At 43.0% G+C, this 19,585-nt stretch overlaps 3 protein-coding genes across 6 annotated transcripts in view; 2 read left to right on the top strand and 1 right to left on the bottom strand.

Annotated features, from left to right (window-relative positions):
* Nucleotides 1-16,671, bottom strand: part of ERP44 (endoplasmic reticulum protein 44) — a 139,388-nt gene extending 122,717 nt beyond the window's left edge. The window contains exons 1-2 of one of the 2 annotated variants that reach the window (XM_070727787.1): nucleotides 16,431-16,671; nucleotides 7,215-7,287 (exon numbers count right to left, since the gene is read on the bottom strand). In XM_070727787.1, the coding sequence (XP_070583888.1) occupies nucleotides 7,215-7,287; nucleotides 16,431-16,484 (127 nt within the window). In that variant the 5' untranslated portion in view covers nucleotides 16,485-16,671. The remainder of the gene's footprint in view (nucleotides 1-7,214; nucleotides 7,288-16,430) is intronic. The other variant, XM_070727786.1, reaches the window with a different exon arrangement.
* SEC61B (SEC61 translocon subunit beta) overlaps nucleotides 1-19,585 on the top strand; it is a 1,118,247-nt gene that overhangs the window by 657,782 nt on the left and 440,880 nt on the right. The window lies entirely within an intron of this gene.
* Nucleotides 16,735-19,585, top strand: part of INVS (inversin) — a 426,566-nt gene continuing 423,715 nt past the window's right edge. For 2 of the 3 annotated variants that reach the window (XM_070727774.1, XM_070727772.1), the window contains exon 1: nucleotides 16,735-16,817. The gene's annotated coding sequence lies outside the window, so the exon portion shown is untranslated. The remainder of the gene's footprint in view (nucleotides 16,818-19,585) is intronic. The other variant, XM_070727775.1, reaches the window with a different exon arrangement.

Below are 19,585 nucleotides of genomic sequence, written 5' to 3'. Positions count from 1 at the left end.
GTAAGACGAGGGGTTCGTATCTTGAGGTACCACTGTAATGTGTGTGTGTGTGTGTGTGTGTGTGTGAGAGAGAGAGAGAGAGAGAGAGAGAGAGAGAGAGTGTGTTAGAGATTTGGACTGCGCAAACACTTTGAAAGGTATGGCTGCTTTGAAAACTACCTTTAGTGCCATACAAGTAACCTGGAAAAAAACACAGCAGTTTTAAAAGTTTGCAAAAAGCTGCTCCACATGGACACCCTATTTTACTTATTTAGAAGGTCCTACAGAGCATTATTTTTCCAAGCATTATTAGAACATCATAGCTACACCAAAATCAGTATGATTCATTACCCAATTTAGTGTGATGAAAGCATAACAATATAGCCATGGTTTTTGCTTTGGGATTTGTATTATGAACGGAAGCTTCCCTTTTATTTGTAGCAATAATAAAGTTCTTTAAAAAGTAGTATTTTAAAACCTTACTCATGCAATCTGATTTTCATTTAGTATTATCACATTATAAATGTATATTGTTATTCATTAGCCTCTAAATATTTTCCCATCAATATTGTGCAAATATACTGTATTTTTCAGTGTATAAGACGCACCTTCTTACTTCAAAAAAGTGTGTCAAAAAGTGGGTGCATTTCATAAACCGAATGCTGCCGAGGCCGCCCGGCATCCCTCGGAGGGAGGCCGGCAACTCAACCCTTTGGATATCCCTGAAGGCGAGAGATTGGAGTGGGGGCTGATGGAGCCAAGCCTCCTCCCGCCGGATGATCAGGGACATGCAGCGGGCCTTCTCCACTGGCTGGATGCGCCGAGGAGTCACCCTGCCTGGTTCTCTGCAGCTGCATGCGGGGAATCCTTGCCAGGGGTTACTGGAAGCTCCGCTCCGGACCCAGCAACAAACTCTCATTCCAGGCGACTGCAAGGGGCCTCCTGATGGCAGGGATAAGGTGGGCGCATCGCTGAGTTAGCTGGTCCCGGTGGAGAAGTAAACAGGTGCAACTGCTGAGGTTGCTCCGGTGGCTTCCCTTCTAAGAGCATCAGTGCCGGGACCCAGGACCCCGCCACCGCTGCTGCCGCCACCACTATCTCAGCTGGGACCGGCTAACTTAGGCAGCATGACCCCCTTGTTCCTGCCACCCATAGGCCCCATGCAGCCACCTGGAATGCGACACTTTGCTGCTGCGAATAACCGGGCACAGCGTTCCCTCAGTGCATCTTGAGAGTCCTGCGGGGGCGGATCCCGGCCAGAGAGAGACTTCTGCGAAATTTCTCTCTGGCCAAGCTCCGCCCCCACGGGACTCCCAAGATGCGCTGAGTGGATGCCCTGCCCCCAGGGTCCCCGGCCTCAACCCAAAGTGTTGGTCCTGTGCCTTGGACTCCCTTTCCAAGCCAGCCCCCAGCAAAGGCCAGGATGGGGGAGCAGGCTCAGCAGCTTCTTCCCCACCCCAAAACGTAAAGGTGAAATCCTGAGCACAGGAGAGGAGTCAATCTGGCTGGGCTGGCTGTGCAACCAGGAAGTTTTGCATGAAACTGGAGGATAAGCTCAGAAGAAGTGGGGTAGGGCGCTGGCTGGTCCCCAGAGAGACAGAGGTGGAAGCAGAGAGACGAGAGGAGAAAAGAGAGGGGGGGAGACTGAGAAAATGATGGAAAGAATGAGGGAGGGGCAGAACAAACAAATGAGAGAGAGAAGTGAAGAGAAGGAAAAAGAAAGGGAGAGGGAAGATAAAAACAGAAATGAAAGGAGAGAGTGAGAGAGAAATGAGAGCAAAGGGGGGAGAAAAAGAGAGAAATGAAAAAATGGAGGCAAAGAATTAGAGGAAAGAGAGAGAAACAAGAGAGAGAGAAATGACTCTTGATATATGGTAAAAAGCAACCAAAGAATAAGAGAGAAAAAAAACCCCAGCCCTCACCTGTTTTTGGAAATGGTTCAAGAGTGTATACACACACACACACACACACACACACACAAAGAGGGGAGGAGACAGAGATGGAAAAAGAGGGGAAGTGAGAGGGGGAAGGAATGAGAGAGAACAAGGGAGAAGTAGGGAGAAATGAGAAACAAATGAGAGAGAAAAGGGAGAGAGAGAGGGAGAGGTACCCAGAAATGAGAGAGACCTGGAAGGAGAGAATGAGAGGGAAAAGACAGAGAAGTGGAGAGAAAGAAAGAAAAGGGAAGAGAGAAAGAGAGAAGTAGAGAGGAAGGAAGGGGGGGGGAGGGAGGGAGGGAGGGAAGGAAGGAAGGGAGAAATTTCCTACAGAAAATACAGAGAGCCACAAACCCACCCCGCTGGAGAGGTTACTCTTACTCTTACTATTTACTACTACACCATTTGGTTCAGAATACTTTTTCCCTTGTTTTCCTTCTCTAAAATCAAGGTGCGTCATATATACCGGTGCGTCTTATACACCGAAAAATACGGTAATCAATATTTCGTTTATGAATAAGAAATGTAGTCATTCTAAAATACTACTTCTAGAGTATTTTAATATCTGGTTGTTCAATCAAAGCCTAACTCAAAGAATTCATAATCAACTTCAGGACTCAAGCCTATATTTAACATAGATTTAGTTTTAGGCAGGTACAGTAATACCTTGTCTTACGAACTTAATTGGTTCCCGGAGGAGGTTCGTCAGGCGAAAAGTTCGTAAGACGAAACAATGTTTCCCATAGGAAACAATGTAAAATCAATTAATGCGTGCAAGAAACACCCCCCCCCCCCGCAAAAATGGCGCTCCACTGGGAGCTGCCCCCTAGCTGTCGCCTTTTGAAACAGCCGGGGGGCTTCTCGGCATCCTCCCAAACCCAAACGCCAAACACGAACTTTTGTCAAACTTCTGGTTTCGGCGTTTGGGAGGCCGCCGAGAAACCCCACCGCCTGGCTGTCGCCTTTTGAATCAGCCAGGGGGCTTCTCGGCATTCTCCTGAACGCCGAACCCGGAAGTTCAGCAAAAGTTCGGGTTCAGCGTTCGGGTTGACGCCAAGAAGCCCTGCCACCTAGCTGTCAGCTTTGCAAAAGAGCCACAGAGCTCTCAGCCGGTCGGGAGGCTCAAACGGAGGTGGAGAATCCCAATAGGGAATTCCATGGGCAGAGCTTTGATGTCACGGATACGTCCTTCCTGGCCAGCCGAAACATGGACTCCAGGAAGGACATCTTCGTGACGTCAAAGCTCCACCCAGTTTCGTATCTTGGAAAGTTCGTATGACGAGGGGTTCATATCACGAGGTACTACTGTACAAGGTTTAGCTGAGGGGGAGGCAGGACATGCAGGAACATAAAATTATGGCCAGATGGAGGCATGAGGATGATCATACATGGGGATAGGCAGTTTCTTATACTGGTTTATTTTAAAAAAATATATGATTGTCCATTTTCCATTAAACCTTTGGAAGCTCTTAGGTTTTGCTTTCCACTCCCTAATCTCTCCTTTAATATCTGGTCAATAGACTATTGGAAGTTTGGGCTTTCAAATTACTGCTACTGAATGACTCCAGCTGGTAATAAAGATTTCTTATCTGTGACTTGCAAATGAGATAGCTGTTTAATACCAAGTCCTGGATTGGAGTTGGGAGCTTTCCTCTCTGAGAAATCTGGCTATCTTGATTTCAAGTGAGACATTAGATTAGCCAAGTGAACAGGGTTGGGGCAGTAGAATATCACTTAAACTACTGATGAGGATTTTAGAGAGGTTGCCTTGCAGATGATTGTGAGACCCTTGTATCTAAAGCTAGGCTTTAGAGATCGATCAGAATTGTTCTATATTAGCCTTGCTGTGGGTAGCAACTGCCAATCCTAGATTTTTTTTATTTAGTGGCCAAGTTGGCAATCAAACTTCATAGGTCTTGGATACAAATGGACACCATACAAAGCAAATATAGATCTATTCCAGATCATATAAAACACAGCACATGATAGTTAAAAGTATTAGATCTATCTTTTGTCTTAACACTGCTGTTCTGTTCGGGTCGTATGCGACCCGAAGCCAAGTTTGAGTCCCTGTAAAAAATTTTCCCTGCATATCTGAAACTTGAAATTTCATGACTTTTCATCATTTCAGGGGTTCTCTCTATGAGAATTTTTTTTGGGGGGTGGGGGGCTTAGTTTTTGCTGGGCAAAAAAAGTTACAAATCTTCTGTTCGGGTCACATACGACCCGGACCGAAAACTCTTCATTTGAAGTGCTTATGTTTGGTCAATTTGAAAACTTTTTTCACTTGGAAAGTAGTCTGAACATTTCTGCACACAATGATATGAAAATTGAAATGAAAAAAGTAAATCTTATTGGTTTATTTTGCGGATATAATGCACGCCCCCCCGTTTTTGTGATTTTTTTTTCAATTTATGGATAGTTTTGCTTGCAAAATGCATTCTATTTTACTAAAGTTGGTGTGGGATTGGTAGCTTGAACATTTCTGAATATAAGAAAAATATAAAGGAACTGAAAAAAATGATTCTTATTGGTTTTTTAATATCAGAAATAAGGCCTCCCCCCCCCTCGGCTGCTTGCAACCATTTTCACTTTTTATTTTTTTATCCTCCAAATCCGAAATATTCTTTAAAATCTTAGGCATTCATTTACTCAATTTAACAATGCTGATCATCAAAAAATATTTTTGGGGTGGTGGCTAATTGTTTTCTGGGCAAAAAAAAATCATAACTTCGAGTCTGTTTTTGTTCGTATATGACCGGACCAAAAATAATTTTTTTAGGTACTTGAATTTGATCTTTTTGAAAACTTTTTCAACTGGAAAACTAGTTTGAACATTTATGAACATAATGATATGAAAATTGAACTGGAAAAATTGAGACTTATATTTTTATTTTGATCAAAAAGCCCCTCTCCCCCCATCCTTTTTTAATTTCGTGTCAATTTCTATTTTTTTAAGGCTACAAATCCCTAAGGAATTTCCCCCCAAAAGGTTTGATATACTAAATTGAACATTTCTGAATATAAGAAAAATATAAATGAACTGAAAAAAATGGTTCTTATTGGTTTATTTTTGCCACAAAAAGGCCACCCCCCACCCCCGGCCTTGCTATGTGCCATTATTGTCACTGTTTATACATATTTGTCTAGAAATATTTGGAATATCCTTTTGAAAATCAACCACATTGTAGCCAGAGGACTAATTTTATGAAACAAATCCATTTTACTAAAAAAAAGTATGTAAGTTTGAAATTAACAGCATAATTTTTATATAAATTGAAATAATTGAACACGGGGGGAGGCATACATTTATGTGCAAAATAAACCAATATGCATCAATTTTTCCAGTTCAATTTTCATATCATTATGTTCAGAAATGTTCAAGCTACCAATCCCACACAAACTTTAGTAAAATAGAATGTATTTTGCTAGCAAAACTATCCATAAAGTGAAGACTATTTTAAAAAAATGGGGGGGCATGCATTTCATCAACAAAATAAACCAATATGCATCAATTTTTCAAGTTCAATTTTCATATCATTATGTTCAGAAATGTTCAAGCTACCAATCCCATACCAACTTTAGTAAAATAGAATGCATTTTGCAAGCAAAACTATCCATAAATTGAAAAAAATTTCACAAAAATGGGGGGGCGTGCATTATATCCGCAAAATAAACCAATAAGATTTACTTTTTTCATTTCAATTTTCATATCATTGTGTGCAGAAATGTTCAGACTACTTTCCAAGTGAAAAAAGCTTTCAAAAAGACCAAACATAAGCACTGCAAATGAAGAGTTTTCGGTCCGGGTCAGGGTGACCCGGGAACAGAAGATTTGTTACTTTTCTTAAACAGAACAGCAGGGTTAAGAAAGTGGCAGTGATTATCACTTTCTGATTCCTTTAAGAGCTCTAGTGTTGCTCACCACCAAAAGAAAAGGATTTATTATGCCATCTTGCAGAAAGTATTTGATGGATTGGGGCTTCCTAAGGCTGGATGCATATTTTGATCAAGTTCTTGGTTAGTGCTGGGATGAAAGTATGGCTGTGCCTTTGAATCAGGTGCACCTATGGTACCCCTTGTTGTCACAATTCATGATTCAAACCTGCACATGGGAACAGGATTCACTTTTGATAGGGATGGTAAAATCATCCTCACTTTCTTTAATCTCTCAGCAACTTTCAATCAATCTTGTTATTCTTCTGGACTGACTCCAGTTATTGAGGATGAGGGGTAGAATATTGTATACTACAATATTATTGTAGTTCTTCCTTCCTTCCTTCAGGGCCAGGACCAGGGCAAGTTTCACAGGCAAGATTTGATGAAAGCCTCCTTCTCTATGGGGGTTCCCCATTACATACTCTTCCCATTCTTGTTTAACATCTATATGAAGTTGCTCAGTGAAATCATCCATCAGTATGGGGTTGGTTACCACTAGGAATCATTATATGAGATAGATGGCCATACAAGTATAATAAAAAATAAACCAAATTAAAATTTAGGTTTCAAAGCTTTCCAAATGCAAAGATTTTCCATCCATGTTGTTAATGGGATTGCACTGCTCTATACAAATCTCATATGTAATCTGATAGTCCTCCTATACTCACAGTTTCCATTCAAAACATGTAGAAGTTATAGTGAGCAGAACTTTTGTAGATTCATCTTGACAGATTTTCTTGGACCATGACATATTACTCAAAGCCACCCATGCTTTGCTTACCACCTGAATTACAGCAATGTGCATGCCCATGAAGTTCACTCAGGAGATAGAGCTGGTCCAGATTGTGGCAGTGTAAGCAGTTCTGAGAACACTTCAATTTGTCTATGTTACACCATTGCCTTACTTACCAGTACTCAACAATTCAATTATTGATTAAAGCCTTTAATTCCATGGGGTAACCTTAGTTGTGGGACCACCTTTCTCCATTTTTTTCTGTCTCACTTGATCTGGCAAGCTGACCATGTTCTGGCTGTATTATGTATTAAGGAGTTAGTCCTATCTATCATAGTGCTTGCCTTTTGAAACATCATATCCCAACAGCTTTATTTGGCCCAATCTTACTATGTCTTATGCATAGTTACATGACTGACTCCATCACTGTGGTTTCTTTGACATGACTAAAATTATGTGATCTGAGTCTCATTGTCCTTAACTGCGCTATTTGACTGTTTTTTATTGTTATTGGTTGTTGAGTATCATCCTGTCTATGTCATCAAGTCACAACTATGAGATAGGAAACTATATAAATCAAGACAATAAATAAATAAATGTCCTGTATAAGCATTAAAAATACTTACTTAACACATCATCTATATTTCCACTGTCAAGGCTTGTAATTTCACTTTGTGTTGGATGAAAAAAAGAGGATATCTGCAAAAATATAGACACCTTAAAATGTATCCATTAACCTCCTATACATATATAGTTTAGAATATTTTACTATGGCCAAAATTGTTTCAGATATTACATGCATTAAGCCAATTTAGTTTTCTCCTTCTCCTCCTTCCCATAGCCCAGTATTTCTCAATTATTTTCTGTTACGACCCCCCTAGGAAGAAATTAGGCGTTGATTGCTTACCTAAATGCCTCTTCTCGTACGCTGAGTGGATACAGCCGTCACATGGGTTGCTCGCTGTCCAATCTGCATAGGACCAAGCCTTGTCTTTTTAAAAGATAGCTGGATCCGCCCCTTCCCAGAATTTGCGAATCCATAGACTTAAATTCAAAAGTTATGGCTCAAAGATGCTCAATTCTCATAAATAAGAAGTGTAGAATAAAGACACAACAATAGTCAGAAAAAAACATAGGGGGGAAGTGACTGCTGTACCCGCTCAGCATACAAGAAGAGGCATTCAGGTAACCAATCAACACCTATTCTCCGTACTAAATGAGCGGGTCCAGCAGTCCGTGGGACATACCAATAGATGTGTTCCTAGGGAGGGATTAGTTTAAGCATCATGAGAAATGACAGATTGAAGGACTCTTCTGCCAAAGGCAGTGTCAGCTGAGGCATAAGAGTCGATCTTGCATGAAGGAGTTGGGTGAGGCCCAAGTGGCCACCTTGCATACTTCCTCCAAAGGGGCTTGAGTAGCCCAAGCTGCCGTTGTGGCAGCACTTCTTGTAGAATATGCTGTGATTCCTCTTGGGGCATTGAGGGAAGCTGTCTCAGAGGCCTTTGAGATTGCGCCTCGAATCCAACGGCCCAGGAATGTTGACAAAACCTTGGAACCCAGAGATCTGGGATGGTAGGCCACAAACAAGGCTTCTGACCTACGGAAGGTCTTGGTCCGATGCATGTAGATCCGTAATGCTCTAGTGAGATCCAAGGTGTGCCATCTGACAGAGAGATGATGACTTGGATTAGAGCAGAATGACGACAATACTATGTCTTGAGATCTGTGAAACATGGAACTGACTTTTGGTAGAAAGGTCGGGTTTAGGCGAAGAACTACTTTGTCTAGGTGGAACTAGCATAGGTCTTGATGGATGGAAAGTGCCGCCAGTTCGGAAATGCGTCTAGCCGACTGCCACCAGAAAGGCAACCTTGGATGGGAGTAGCCCAGATATGGGCAACTAGGGCACCCAGGAGCTTGGCAAAAACTCTAGGGGCTGAGGACAGACCAAAAGGCATAGCCCTATATTGATAGTGTTTGCCCTGGAAGGCAAAGCGGATGAATTGTCTATGGCCTTTAATAGGGATGTGGAGATAGGCCTCCGTAAGACCCAAGGAAGACATGAAGTCTCCTGAATGGATGGATGCTAAAATGGAAGATAGAGAATGCATCCTGTATTTTCTATATTTAATGAACTGTTTCAATCTTTTGAGATCTAAGATGGCTCTCCATCCTCCTGAAGTCTTGGGGACCATGAAGAGGATGGAGTAAAACCTTAGGCCTCTTTGGGAGGAAGGGACAGGCTGGATAGCTTTAATGGCCAGGAGGTGCTGGATAGCTATCTCCATACAGAGGTGAGAGGAAAGAGATCTGGGAGCCGGGCATGAAATGAAATTCCAACTGGAGTCCCCATTCGACTGTGGAAATGACCCAAGGGGCCTTACAGGAACGGCGCCAGGCCGAGGAAAACCAGACCAAGCGTCCCCAATGGGAATAGAAGACCGATCACCATCTGATCCTTTTTGAGGCCCTTGAAGAGGAGGAGCCCCTCTGATAACGGGAACCTCTGCCCCTGAGGACCCTATGTGTTTGGGAACAAAAACAGGGGTTATACTGACCTGAGTTTCTTTGAAATGCGAAACCTTGTTCCTGTTAGCAGCCAGGGCGCCAAAAAGACTGTTGCGTCTTGGCAGCCTTCTTGATAGTAGGGCCCAGGCCTTTCTTTTTGTCAGTGGTTTCTGTAAGAAGCGGATCAAGCAAGTCACCGAATAGGTTTTTGCATTTCAGGGGACCCATGGAGAGCTGCCACTTCTGCCTCACTCCCACTTGCCAGGGGCAAAGCCAGAGAAGTCTCCTGGCCACTATTGAGGCAGCAACTGACTTCGCTGCATATCTAGACGATTACAGAGTGGCGTTTGCGATGTACTGGGCCACTACAAAACACTTTATTGATATCTTGCTGACCTCTTAGGTTGTCGGGAGGAATATGCTGTTGGAGTTGTTGCAACCATAGAAGCATGGCCCTGGTGAAAAATGCTGCGCATTTAATAGTCCAGGTGTCCGCCAAGAAACATTTCTTGAGCATTTGCTCCAGGCACTTATCCTCTGGTTTTAAAACTTCTTCTGCTTCTCCAGGCATGGCCACTGCAGAATGAAGAATCTTCACTGGCTCATCTGCTTTGGGGAAAAAGAGAAGATCCTCATAAGAAGGAGAGACTTTGTAAAGTTTCCTATCTTTGGAAGAGGGGTTTGAACCCAAAGTTGGGTGGTCCCACCGTTTCAGCAGTTCATCCTTGAACAGTTTAGGCATGGGAATGACCTCAGTGTCCTGCTGCTCCTCCATGAAGAAAGGGAAATTCTCCTCTTGTGGAGTCACAGTGGATGGTGCAGGCTTGTCCTGACTAGAAAGGCCAGTGGCTGCTCTAGCCTTAAATAGTAGAGACTTAAACAGTTGAAAGGGAAAAATAGTAGAGGAAGGGTTTTGATTTGAGATTCCTCATCCTCTGACAGGCCTTGGAAAGGGTCATTCCTGTCCTCAGAATACTCATCTTCCTCGGTTTCCTCCTGGGAGGAGTCAGAATCTGGTTCTTGGGTTGGAACTCTGTAAGATGAGAAAGAGCTCACAGAGCTGAAGGCACGAGACTGAACACCTGAAGGAGGCAGATCAGAAGACTCTTGGGGTTCAGGTGCACTACTGTGAACTTGAGCCTGCACTCTTAAACGTTTAGCGGATTGTTCATGAATTTTTTGGAGAGTTCTATTCCTTCTCTTTTCAGCTCCGGTGGGACTAGCCCCTGGAGGAGCTGGAAGAGAGGAGGACGAGGCCTGAGGGATGGGTTCAATTTAATCTCCAGTAGGCCTAGAATCCTGAGTATTCCTGGAATAGAAGAAGGCAAGGCCTGATAGATTACAGGGACAAGGTTCTTGAGCCAAATTGGGAGAATCAACAAGTACTAGATAAAAGGTTTCCCAAGAGGAAGGGGGGGCAAGCTCCTAGGTCCAGGAGTATCTGCAGCTCAAAAACAATCTGGATCAATCCAAAGTTCGTGCCAATGAGTACAGATAGGCTAGGCCTCACTAACTACACAACCAAGGCACACTGGTTAAGAGGCCTAGCGAAGGAGTAATAGCCTGAGACTCTCACAGCCTACTCTGGGCCACGCGGTGGACTTTATGGTGCCAAGCGGCTTGTGCGTGGGCAGGCCACTGGGGTCGGTATTACTGGGCGCTGAGGGCCTTCATGCCAAAAAAAACTACACTAGAGAGTTAGACTAAGTCCAGGGGACAGCACAAGAGCCCTTGTAACACGTCCCACTACGCAGGAGGTAGAAACAAAACCAGGAATCAAGAATAACAAAACGAAACCTCTCAGCTGGGCAGGTTTAAAGGAATAAACACAACCAGCAGCAGAGAGAGCAGAGCAATTGCGCAATTGGCATTTGAGCCTCACCGAGGCTTCTCCATTTGGAACCTCGCCCAAGAGGGCTGGCTCAAAAGCTAAATACTTCGTTTGGGCTTAAAATAACAAAGGAACCCCAATTACTTAGCTTTTTTGTTTAGGATTGCAGTAGAGAGAGTAGAAGGGAAGGTGTTGGAGAGGAGCTGAGCCACCATACATCCTGCCGGTAGGACTGAGCGAATTCTGGGAAGGGGCGGATCCAGCTATCTTTTAAAAAGACAAGGCTCGGTCCTATGCGGATTGGACAGCGAGCAACCCACGTGACTGCTAGACCCACTCATTTACTACGGAGAAAAACATTTCACACACCCTCCCCAACTCTCTGTCAGGATGATTGATTGCAATATTCAGCACATTTTCGCTGAATAAACTCAACTGGCTTATCAGTATGATTGGGTATAATGTGTTTAAGTGACGCTTTGATATATTTGGTTTCGTGCTGTCCGTTGCCAACATTTTTAGACACAGTAAAAATGCCAGTCTTTCTTTGTCTCCCATTGTAGTCAAAGTGAAGCTGAACTCTACATACGCTTCATCATATTTCCTTGCCTTAGCTTTTGGGAGACTTATGTTTGTCTCATTATCTCCGTCTCTCTCCTCCTTTATTTTCATCCCTGTTAAATATTTTCCATGGTGTCTCCTAAGGGTTTGCTATCTGCGCTTCATATCTCTTACTCTGTGCTGTGTGCTATTTTTTGGTGCAAAATCCCCCTACTCCCTGCGGCAAAAAAAGAGCATTCCCTAGGGTCATGCGACCCCCCTGTTCTGCGCCCTGCCAGGGGGACCTGTCCCACTATTTGAGAAACACTGCCGCAACCAATGGATTTATCCAATAAATACTCATTCCCCAGGATGAAACACAAATTGTCAAAGATTCCAGTTCACCAAACAAATTGCTGATACAATCTATCACAATACAGGTATTATTCCTGCTCATACAATTCATAAAATGGATAGATCAAGACATATTTCTTTAATTGTTAAATATCAAGAATCTGCCAAAATTGTTAATGAAGAGCCATTTCCATCTAATATTCTGTTGCCGGTACAGTGGTACCTCAACTTACGAACACTTCTATCTATGAACCTTTTGAGATATGAACTGTGTGTTCAAGATTTTTTTGCCTCTATTCACGAACCATTTTTTAAAAAATAAATTTTTATTATAATACAAAGATTAAAAAGAGCAGGCATATGGCGTTGTACATATTGTATCATTCCACAATATAATTATTATTTATATAGTTGTTGTACTTAGATTCTAAAATATATTACACAGAGCTGCCCCTAATTCCCCCTCCCTCCCCATTGAGCCACACAGTTTTTTAAAAAAAAATATCAATATACAGCTTATGACATCAGCGGTTATCGAACATTTGTTCTATCATTCAATTAATCTAAAGTCAGATTGATTTGATCTTAATTTTGTGTCTCAGATTGATTTTAGGAACATCTAGTTTATTTACTACCATTATTTTTTCTTGTCTCGACCCAGTCATAAAATTTATTCCAAATTTTTTTTACAAACCATTTTCTATTTACAAACCCTCGTCTCTCTCTCTCGGCTGCTGCTGCTGTGAAAATAGCGTGCACCCTCTAGCCCTCCGCTTCCTCCGCTCCCCGCAGCCGTCCCATCCCGCTCCCAAAATTCCCCCTATCCTACCACTTCCTTCGCCCCATCTCACTGTCAAAATTACCCCTGCAGATGCTTCCTATGCTGGGGTGGCATAGGAAGCATCTGGAGGGGTGATTTTGGGAGCAATTTGGGGTGGCGTAGGAAGCATCTGGAAGAGTGATTTTAGAAGCGATTTGGGGCATTGTAGGAAGCTTTTGGAGGGGTGATTGTATCAACCCCAGAGTTCTTAAAGAACTCAGATCTGTCATTGCTACCCCCCTGACTGATTTGTTTAACCAATCCCTGTTAACAGTAGATGTTCCTGAGGATTGGAGAATGGTGCCTATCCACAAGAAGGGCAGTAGAGAAGAAGCTGGTAACTACAGGCCAGTTGGCTTGACATCAGTTATAGTTAAAATGATGGAGACTCTATTCAAAAAGAGGATAAATCAGCACCTAAAAAACAATAATTTATTGGACCCAAATCAGCATGGCTTTACTGAAGGCAAATCATGTCAGACTAATCTCATTGATTTCTTTGACTATGTCACAAAGGTGTTGGATGAAGGTGGTGTCGTGGATATTGCAGACGTGGTTCGTAAATCCACAGTAACTGAATTTAAACATGCCAGGGATAAACATATATCCATCCTAAGATAAAATTCAAAAAATAGTATGATGGCAGACTAGATGGATCATCTAGTCTTTTTCTGCTGTCAGTCTTCTGTGTTTCTATGATTTTGGGAGCGATTTGGGGCGGCGTAGGAAACATCTGGAGGGGTGATTTTGGAAGCGATTTGGGGCGGCGTTGGAAGGTTTTGAAGGGGTGATTTTGGAGGCGATTTGGGGTGGCATAGGAAGCTTTTGGAGGAGTGATTTTGGAGTAGCACAGGAAGCATCTAAAACAGTGTTCCCTCGTAAGCTGTGCGCACGCGCACGCGAGTGCCCTAAAATACCCCCCGCACACCCTTTTCCACAGGCACGCGCTCCCCATCCCTCTGCCAGCCTGCGGGGTGGTGGTGCTGGGATGGGGAGGTACCGGCAGTAGGAGGAAAGGGAGCCGCGGCTGCCCCTGCCTCCCCACGGTGCCTCCGGCCCCCTCGCGCCCCTGGCCTCTCCTCCGCCGCCGCCTCCTGCCTTGGGGCGCAACTTCTCCCGCAGCTGTGGCGGCTGCGTCTTCTCCTCGGGACGAAAGCGCTCCCAGCCAGGGTGCTGCGAGAGAGGGCTTTCTCCGTGCGCTTGGGGAATGCCCGCTCTGCCCCTCTCGCAGCCCCTTCGCTGGGAGCGCTTTCGTCCCGGACTTTCAGCAAGGGGGCTGCAGTAGAGGCAGGGCAGGCGTTCCCGAAGCGCTCGGAGAAAGCGCTCTCGCAGCACCCTTGCTGACAGAGAAAGAGAGAGAGAGAGGGAGAGAGAAAGTAAGTGAGAAAGAGAGAAAGAAAGGGGGTAGAGAGATAGCAAAAGAGAGAAGAGAAAGAAAGCAAGAGAGATAGAAACAAAGAGTGAGAGAGAAAGAAAGCAATAGAAAGAGAGAAAAAAACGAGAGAAAGAGAGAGAGAGCAAGAGGGGGAGAGAGATAGAAAGAGAATTGACGTTTGATTTAAAGCATATGGTAAAGAGCAGCCAAATAATAACAGAGAGAAAAACCCAGCCGTTTGTGTGTGTGTGTGTGTGTGTGTGTGTGAACTCTTGAACCATTTCCAATAGCTCACCTGTTATTGGAAATGGTTCACAAGTTCTCTCTCTCTCACACACACACACACACAGGGGGGAGGAGACAGGGATGGAAAAAGAGAAGATAGTAATAATAGTAATAGATTTTGTTTTTGTTTTATTATTAATTTCTTTTAATAAAAAAGAAGGGATTTATTTATTTATTTATTTATACTTCTATGCCGCCCAGTCCCAAAGGGACTGTCGCTCAGACACTATACTTTTCCGCCCACACCGAAAAAAAATTAGAGGGAACATTGATCTGGAGGGGTGATTTTGGGAGCAATTTGGGGTGGCATAGGAAGCTTTTGGAGGTGATTTTGGGAGCGATTTGGGACAGCGTAGAAAGCTTTTGGAGGGCTGATTTTGGAGGCAATTTGGGGTGGCATAGGAAGCATCGGGAGGGGTGATTTTGGGAGCGATTTGGGACAGCATAGGAAGCTTTTGGAGGGGTGATTTTGGAGGCGATTTGGGTGGCATAGGAAGCATCTGGAGGGGTGATTTTGGGAGAGATTTGGGGCGGAGTTAGCCTTCATTTGGACCAGATTCCTAAGAGGTCAGTAAGGGGCGAGTACAAGTGCATCCCCTGTCCTATTCCATCCCCTGTCCTATTGCTCTCCTATATCTCCTATACCTTTCTTCTATTCCTATATCTCTTCTTCTATTCTTTCATTGATATGTTCTATTACTATACCTTCTTTTCTATTATTTCTTAGATATATTTTACTATGAGTATCTCCTCTATAACCTTCATCATGTATTTTATTATGTATATATAGATATACAGTGTTCCCTCGATTTTCGCGGGGGATGCGTTCCGAGACCACCCGCGAAAGTCGAATTTCCGCGAAGTAGAGATGCGGAAGTAAATACACCATTTTTGGCTATGGACAGTATCACAAGCCTTCCCTTAACACTTTAAACCCCTAAATTACCATTTCCCATTCCCTTAACAACCATTTACTCACCATTATTACTGGTATTCACCATTGAATAAGACACTTAGTGATCCTGATATTTATAAACATGATTATTTACTAACAATAATTTTTTTTTGTTATTTTTTTGCAAAAATTCTTAGTTTGGTGATGACATATGACATCATTGGGTGGGAAAAACCGTGGTATAGGGGGAAAAAACACAAAGTATTTTTTAATTAATATTTTTTGAAAAACCGTGGTATAGGCTATTCGCGAAGTTCGAACCCGCGAAAATCGAGGGAACACTGTATACCCACTAAAACCCTCATTGTGTATTGGACAAAATAAATAAATAAAAATAAATAAATACACAGGTGCACTAGCCAGCTGCTCTTCTAGTTTCTGGCATGCATGCGGACTTGAGCTCCCGTTTCGGCAACTGATGCAGAACAGGTTCGCCAACACTGTGTTAGGCCAGTCACATTCAGTCAATGGAACATATGCACTTCTTAAATCTTATGCAACAAACTAAAAGGACTGTTCATATAGTCACTAGGAGTCAACACTCATTTAAAGGAACAAAAATAAAAGTATATAGTTTTATCTGGATAACAAATACCTTTTTATACATCTATGTTTATTAAATTTCACACAGCGGGTAATATATAACAATCATTTGATCACATACTTTAAAAATCTAAATCATACATGGGATGGCCATTTCTATCCAAAAGATATGAAAGTGGTTCGAAACTCAGGATACGAGCAACAAGGTGTGTACTGTGTGTGTTTTTCATCTATTGATATGCTGTAAAGCAAAGCTGCCCCGAATATGATCTTTTCTTCTTGTAAGTCTTCTAAGGCAACCAGATATCTTGCTAGGTAATTGTATCAACCCATTCGGATCCCGCCCAGTCGCCGGCTAGAGATTCAAGGACCGAAAAGTTCGCAGCCTATCAGACAGAGCCACACCAGCACGGCAATTACCTCGCCTGGCTGGGTTCCCGCAGTACCGGTTTCTCGCCTGGGAGAAATTTATGGGAACAAATATAAGCAAAAAATGACAAGCTATACATACTATCTTTCGCCCACCATGCAAATAATCCGTTGTTCATTTTTCATTTCCCCCGCCCCCGGCAATCTCTCCCGGAGTGAAACAGGCAGTCAGATAGTTAATCTTAACTACTTAGCTCACCAGAAAAACGAAAAGGCAAGAGCTGTGCTCTGGGAAAATGGCGGCGATTCTCATGGTCGAGGATGGCTATGCTTCCTAACAGGGAGTGAAACGGCAAACGATGAAATCTCTCCCCGCAGGCTCCGAAAAAATTTGCACAGCAGCAGACAAGTCCTATCAACAGACGAAGGGAAAGGACCGACCTCACTGGCACTTCCAGCCTGTCCCACGCAGGCCCATGCATAACTTCCGAGTTTGAAGTGCAGCCGCGAGGGACGCTGGGTAATGTAGTTTTGTAGTTTTCTTGAGCTATTGATTTGTACTCGGAGGAGCATCCTCTGTGGCCAGCGACGGAAGTAATTTTTTCAGGAGGAAGTTTGCAATTTTGATTCTTGAAAACGTTGCTAGGTAAGTTTGTAAAGTTTGTTTTTAAATTTCTTGATGCTTGGGATAACGAGTGAGGGTGAAATTATTCTTATAGCTCAAAAAGAAAGTATGCCTTTAAAGCAACTGTCTTTTGTGAAAGGAGGAGAATAGAACTAGAAAATAATAAACAAGAGGCGCGTAAACTGTATAACGGGGAAGTATGTAAACTGACACAATTTCTTATATTCACAGGCCTAGTTTGGTTGCAAGCACTCAGCGTTGAGGACATGAGTTATGTTGTCATTCTTTGTTTATAATCAACTTCAATATTTTTACTTCTATTACAAATGCACTCAATTTTGTCATTATATTTTAATGGGGAAAAAAACAAGATTTAATAAAAATCTTGTTGCTTGCATCCTAAATTTTTTATTAATATTAATTGTTTCTTCATTGCTTATTTGACTCCTATGACAATCATTAAGTGTTGTACCTCATGGTTCTTGACAAATCTCTATTTTCTTTTATGTACACTGAGAGCATATGCACCAAGACAAATTCCTTGTGTGTCCAATCACACTTGGCCAATAAAGAATTCTATTCTATTCTATATTTTAATAGATGGTAGCAAAGTTTTGTATCTTAATATCAGATTTATTCTGAAAATTAAAGATACCTTGTATCAATATTGATTTTATCTCATTCTTCCTCAATGTTATTTTTCCCTTATAAATATCAGCCACTATTTTTAAATAGATTTGTATGGGGAGCAGACATGTACAGGTCATCCTCAACTTACAATTAAGCCCAAAATTTCTGTTGTTAAGTGAGCTTTGCCCAATTTTAAAACCTTTCTTGCCTTTCACATTTGTTAAATAAACCATTGCAGTTGATAAGTTATTAAAAGAATCTGGCTTCCCCTTTGACAGTACTTATCAGAAGATTGCAAAAGGTGATCACATGATCTTGGGATACAGCAGTTGTCATAAATATGAATCAGCTGCCAAACATCTGAATTTTGTTCACACGATTATGAAGATGATGCAAAGGTCATAACATAATAGAGCCAGGGTGGCGCAGCAGGTAGAGTGCTGTACTGCAGGCTACTGAAGCTGACTATAGATCTGTAGTTTAGCAGTTCAAATCTCATTACTGGCTCAGGGTTGACTCAGCCTTCCATCCTTACAAGGTGGGTAAAATGAGGACCCGGACTGTGGGGCAATATGCTGGCTCTGTTAAAAAGTGCTATTGCTAACATGTTGTAAGCTGCCATGAGTCTAAGGAGAAGGGCAATATAAAAATTGAATAAATAAATAAACTGTGAAAAATGGCCATGTCATATTGTCAGTGCCGTTGTAACTTTGAATGGTCATTAAATGAACTGTTGTAAATTGATGGATATCTGTATTTATAGAGCTATTGCTATTCTTTAATTATATTTTTTACTAAATCAGTAAGATTCAAAATTTATTTATTTACTTTTGATTGATTGATTGATTGATTGATTGGATTTGTATGCCACCCCTCTCCGTGGACTCCATGGACAAAATGCTTTGCCCTAAAGAATGCAAAAGTTATGAACGTGAAGTAGTGCTATTTCCTATGATATAGGGCAGAGGTCCCCAACCTTTTTTGCACCAGGGACCGGCTTTAAGCTAGACCAGTTTTCCATGGCCCGGTGGGGGGGGGGGGAGCTAGCTGTCAGCGGCGCCGTAAAAGGGGCGATCAAGAGATGAATGGGTGAATGAATGGACGGAGGGTGGGAAGGAAGGAAGGAAAGAGGGAAGGGACAGGAACAAAAGAAGGGTGCAAAGGAAGCAAGGAAAGGTGTGAAAGGGGAGAGTAAGAGAGGAAGGAGTGAAAGAAGGGAATGAGGGAGGAAAGAAGGGAGGAAGGAAAAGGAAAGCAAGAAATGGAGGGAGGAAAGGAAGGAAAGAAAGAAAGAAAGAAAGGGGGAAGGGACAGGAACAGAGGAAGGAAGCAAGGGAACTTATGAAAGGGGAGAGTAAGGGAAGAAGGTAGGAAGGAGAAAGAAAAGAAGAAATAGAGGAAGGGAAGGTAAAAGAGAGAAAGAAAAAGAGCAAGAAACAAAGCAAGAAAGAGAAAGAAAGAAAGGCAACTTCAAAGAAAGGCTCACTGAGCATCTCTCACTCTCTCTCTCTTTCTATCCCTCTTTCTTTCTTTCTCTTCCTTTCTCTCTCTCCTCTTCCTTTATCTCCTCTCTCTCCCTCTCTCTTTCTCTCCCCCCTCTCTCCCCCTTTCCCTCTCTCCCCCTTTCCCTCTCTCCCTCTCTTGCTATCTCTCCCCCCTCTCCCTCTCTCTTTCTCCCTCTCCCTCTCTTTCTCTCTCTCCCCCCTCTCTCTTTCTCTCTCTCTCCCCCTCTTTCTCTCTCTTCTTCTCACTTTCTCTCTCTTGTTTTCTTTCTGTCTCTTTTGCTTTCTCTCTCTCTCACTCTTTCTTGTTTTCTTTCTCACGCTCTTTCTCTCTCTTGTTCTCTCTCTTGCTATCTCTTTCTCTCCCCCCCTTTCTCACTCTCTCTTTCTCACTTTCTCTCTATCTTGCTGTCTGTTGCTATCACTCACTCTCGTTCTCCGTTCTTCTCAGCGATGACGCGCGCACGCCCTGCCCGCCTCACCTTTGCGAGAGCACTTTCGCCCCGGGCTCTCAGCAAGGGGGTTTACAGGAGAGGCGGGGCCGGCGAAGGTGATATTGAATGTCGGGGGAGAACGAGCGGTTGCACGCGCTCCCTATCCCCCTGCTAGCCCACTCGGAATACTCAAAATAAGAAAAGCCTTCGCCGGCAAAGGCTT

This window comes from Erythrolamprus reginae, chromosome Z, assembly GCF_031021105.1.
Source record: "Erythrolamprus reginae isolate rEryReg1 chromosome Z, rEryReg1.hap1, whole genome shotgun sequence".
Lineage (NCBI taxonomy): Eukaryota > Metazoa > Chordata > Lepidosauria > Squamata > Dipsadidae > Erythrolamprus > Erythrolamprus reginae.
Note: the sequence above shows the minus strand (reverse complement) of the source record. Positions and strands in the feature narration are given on the sequence as shown.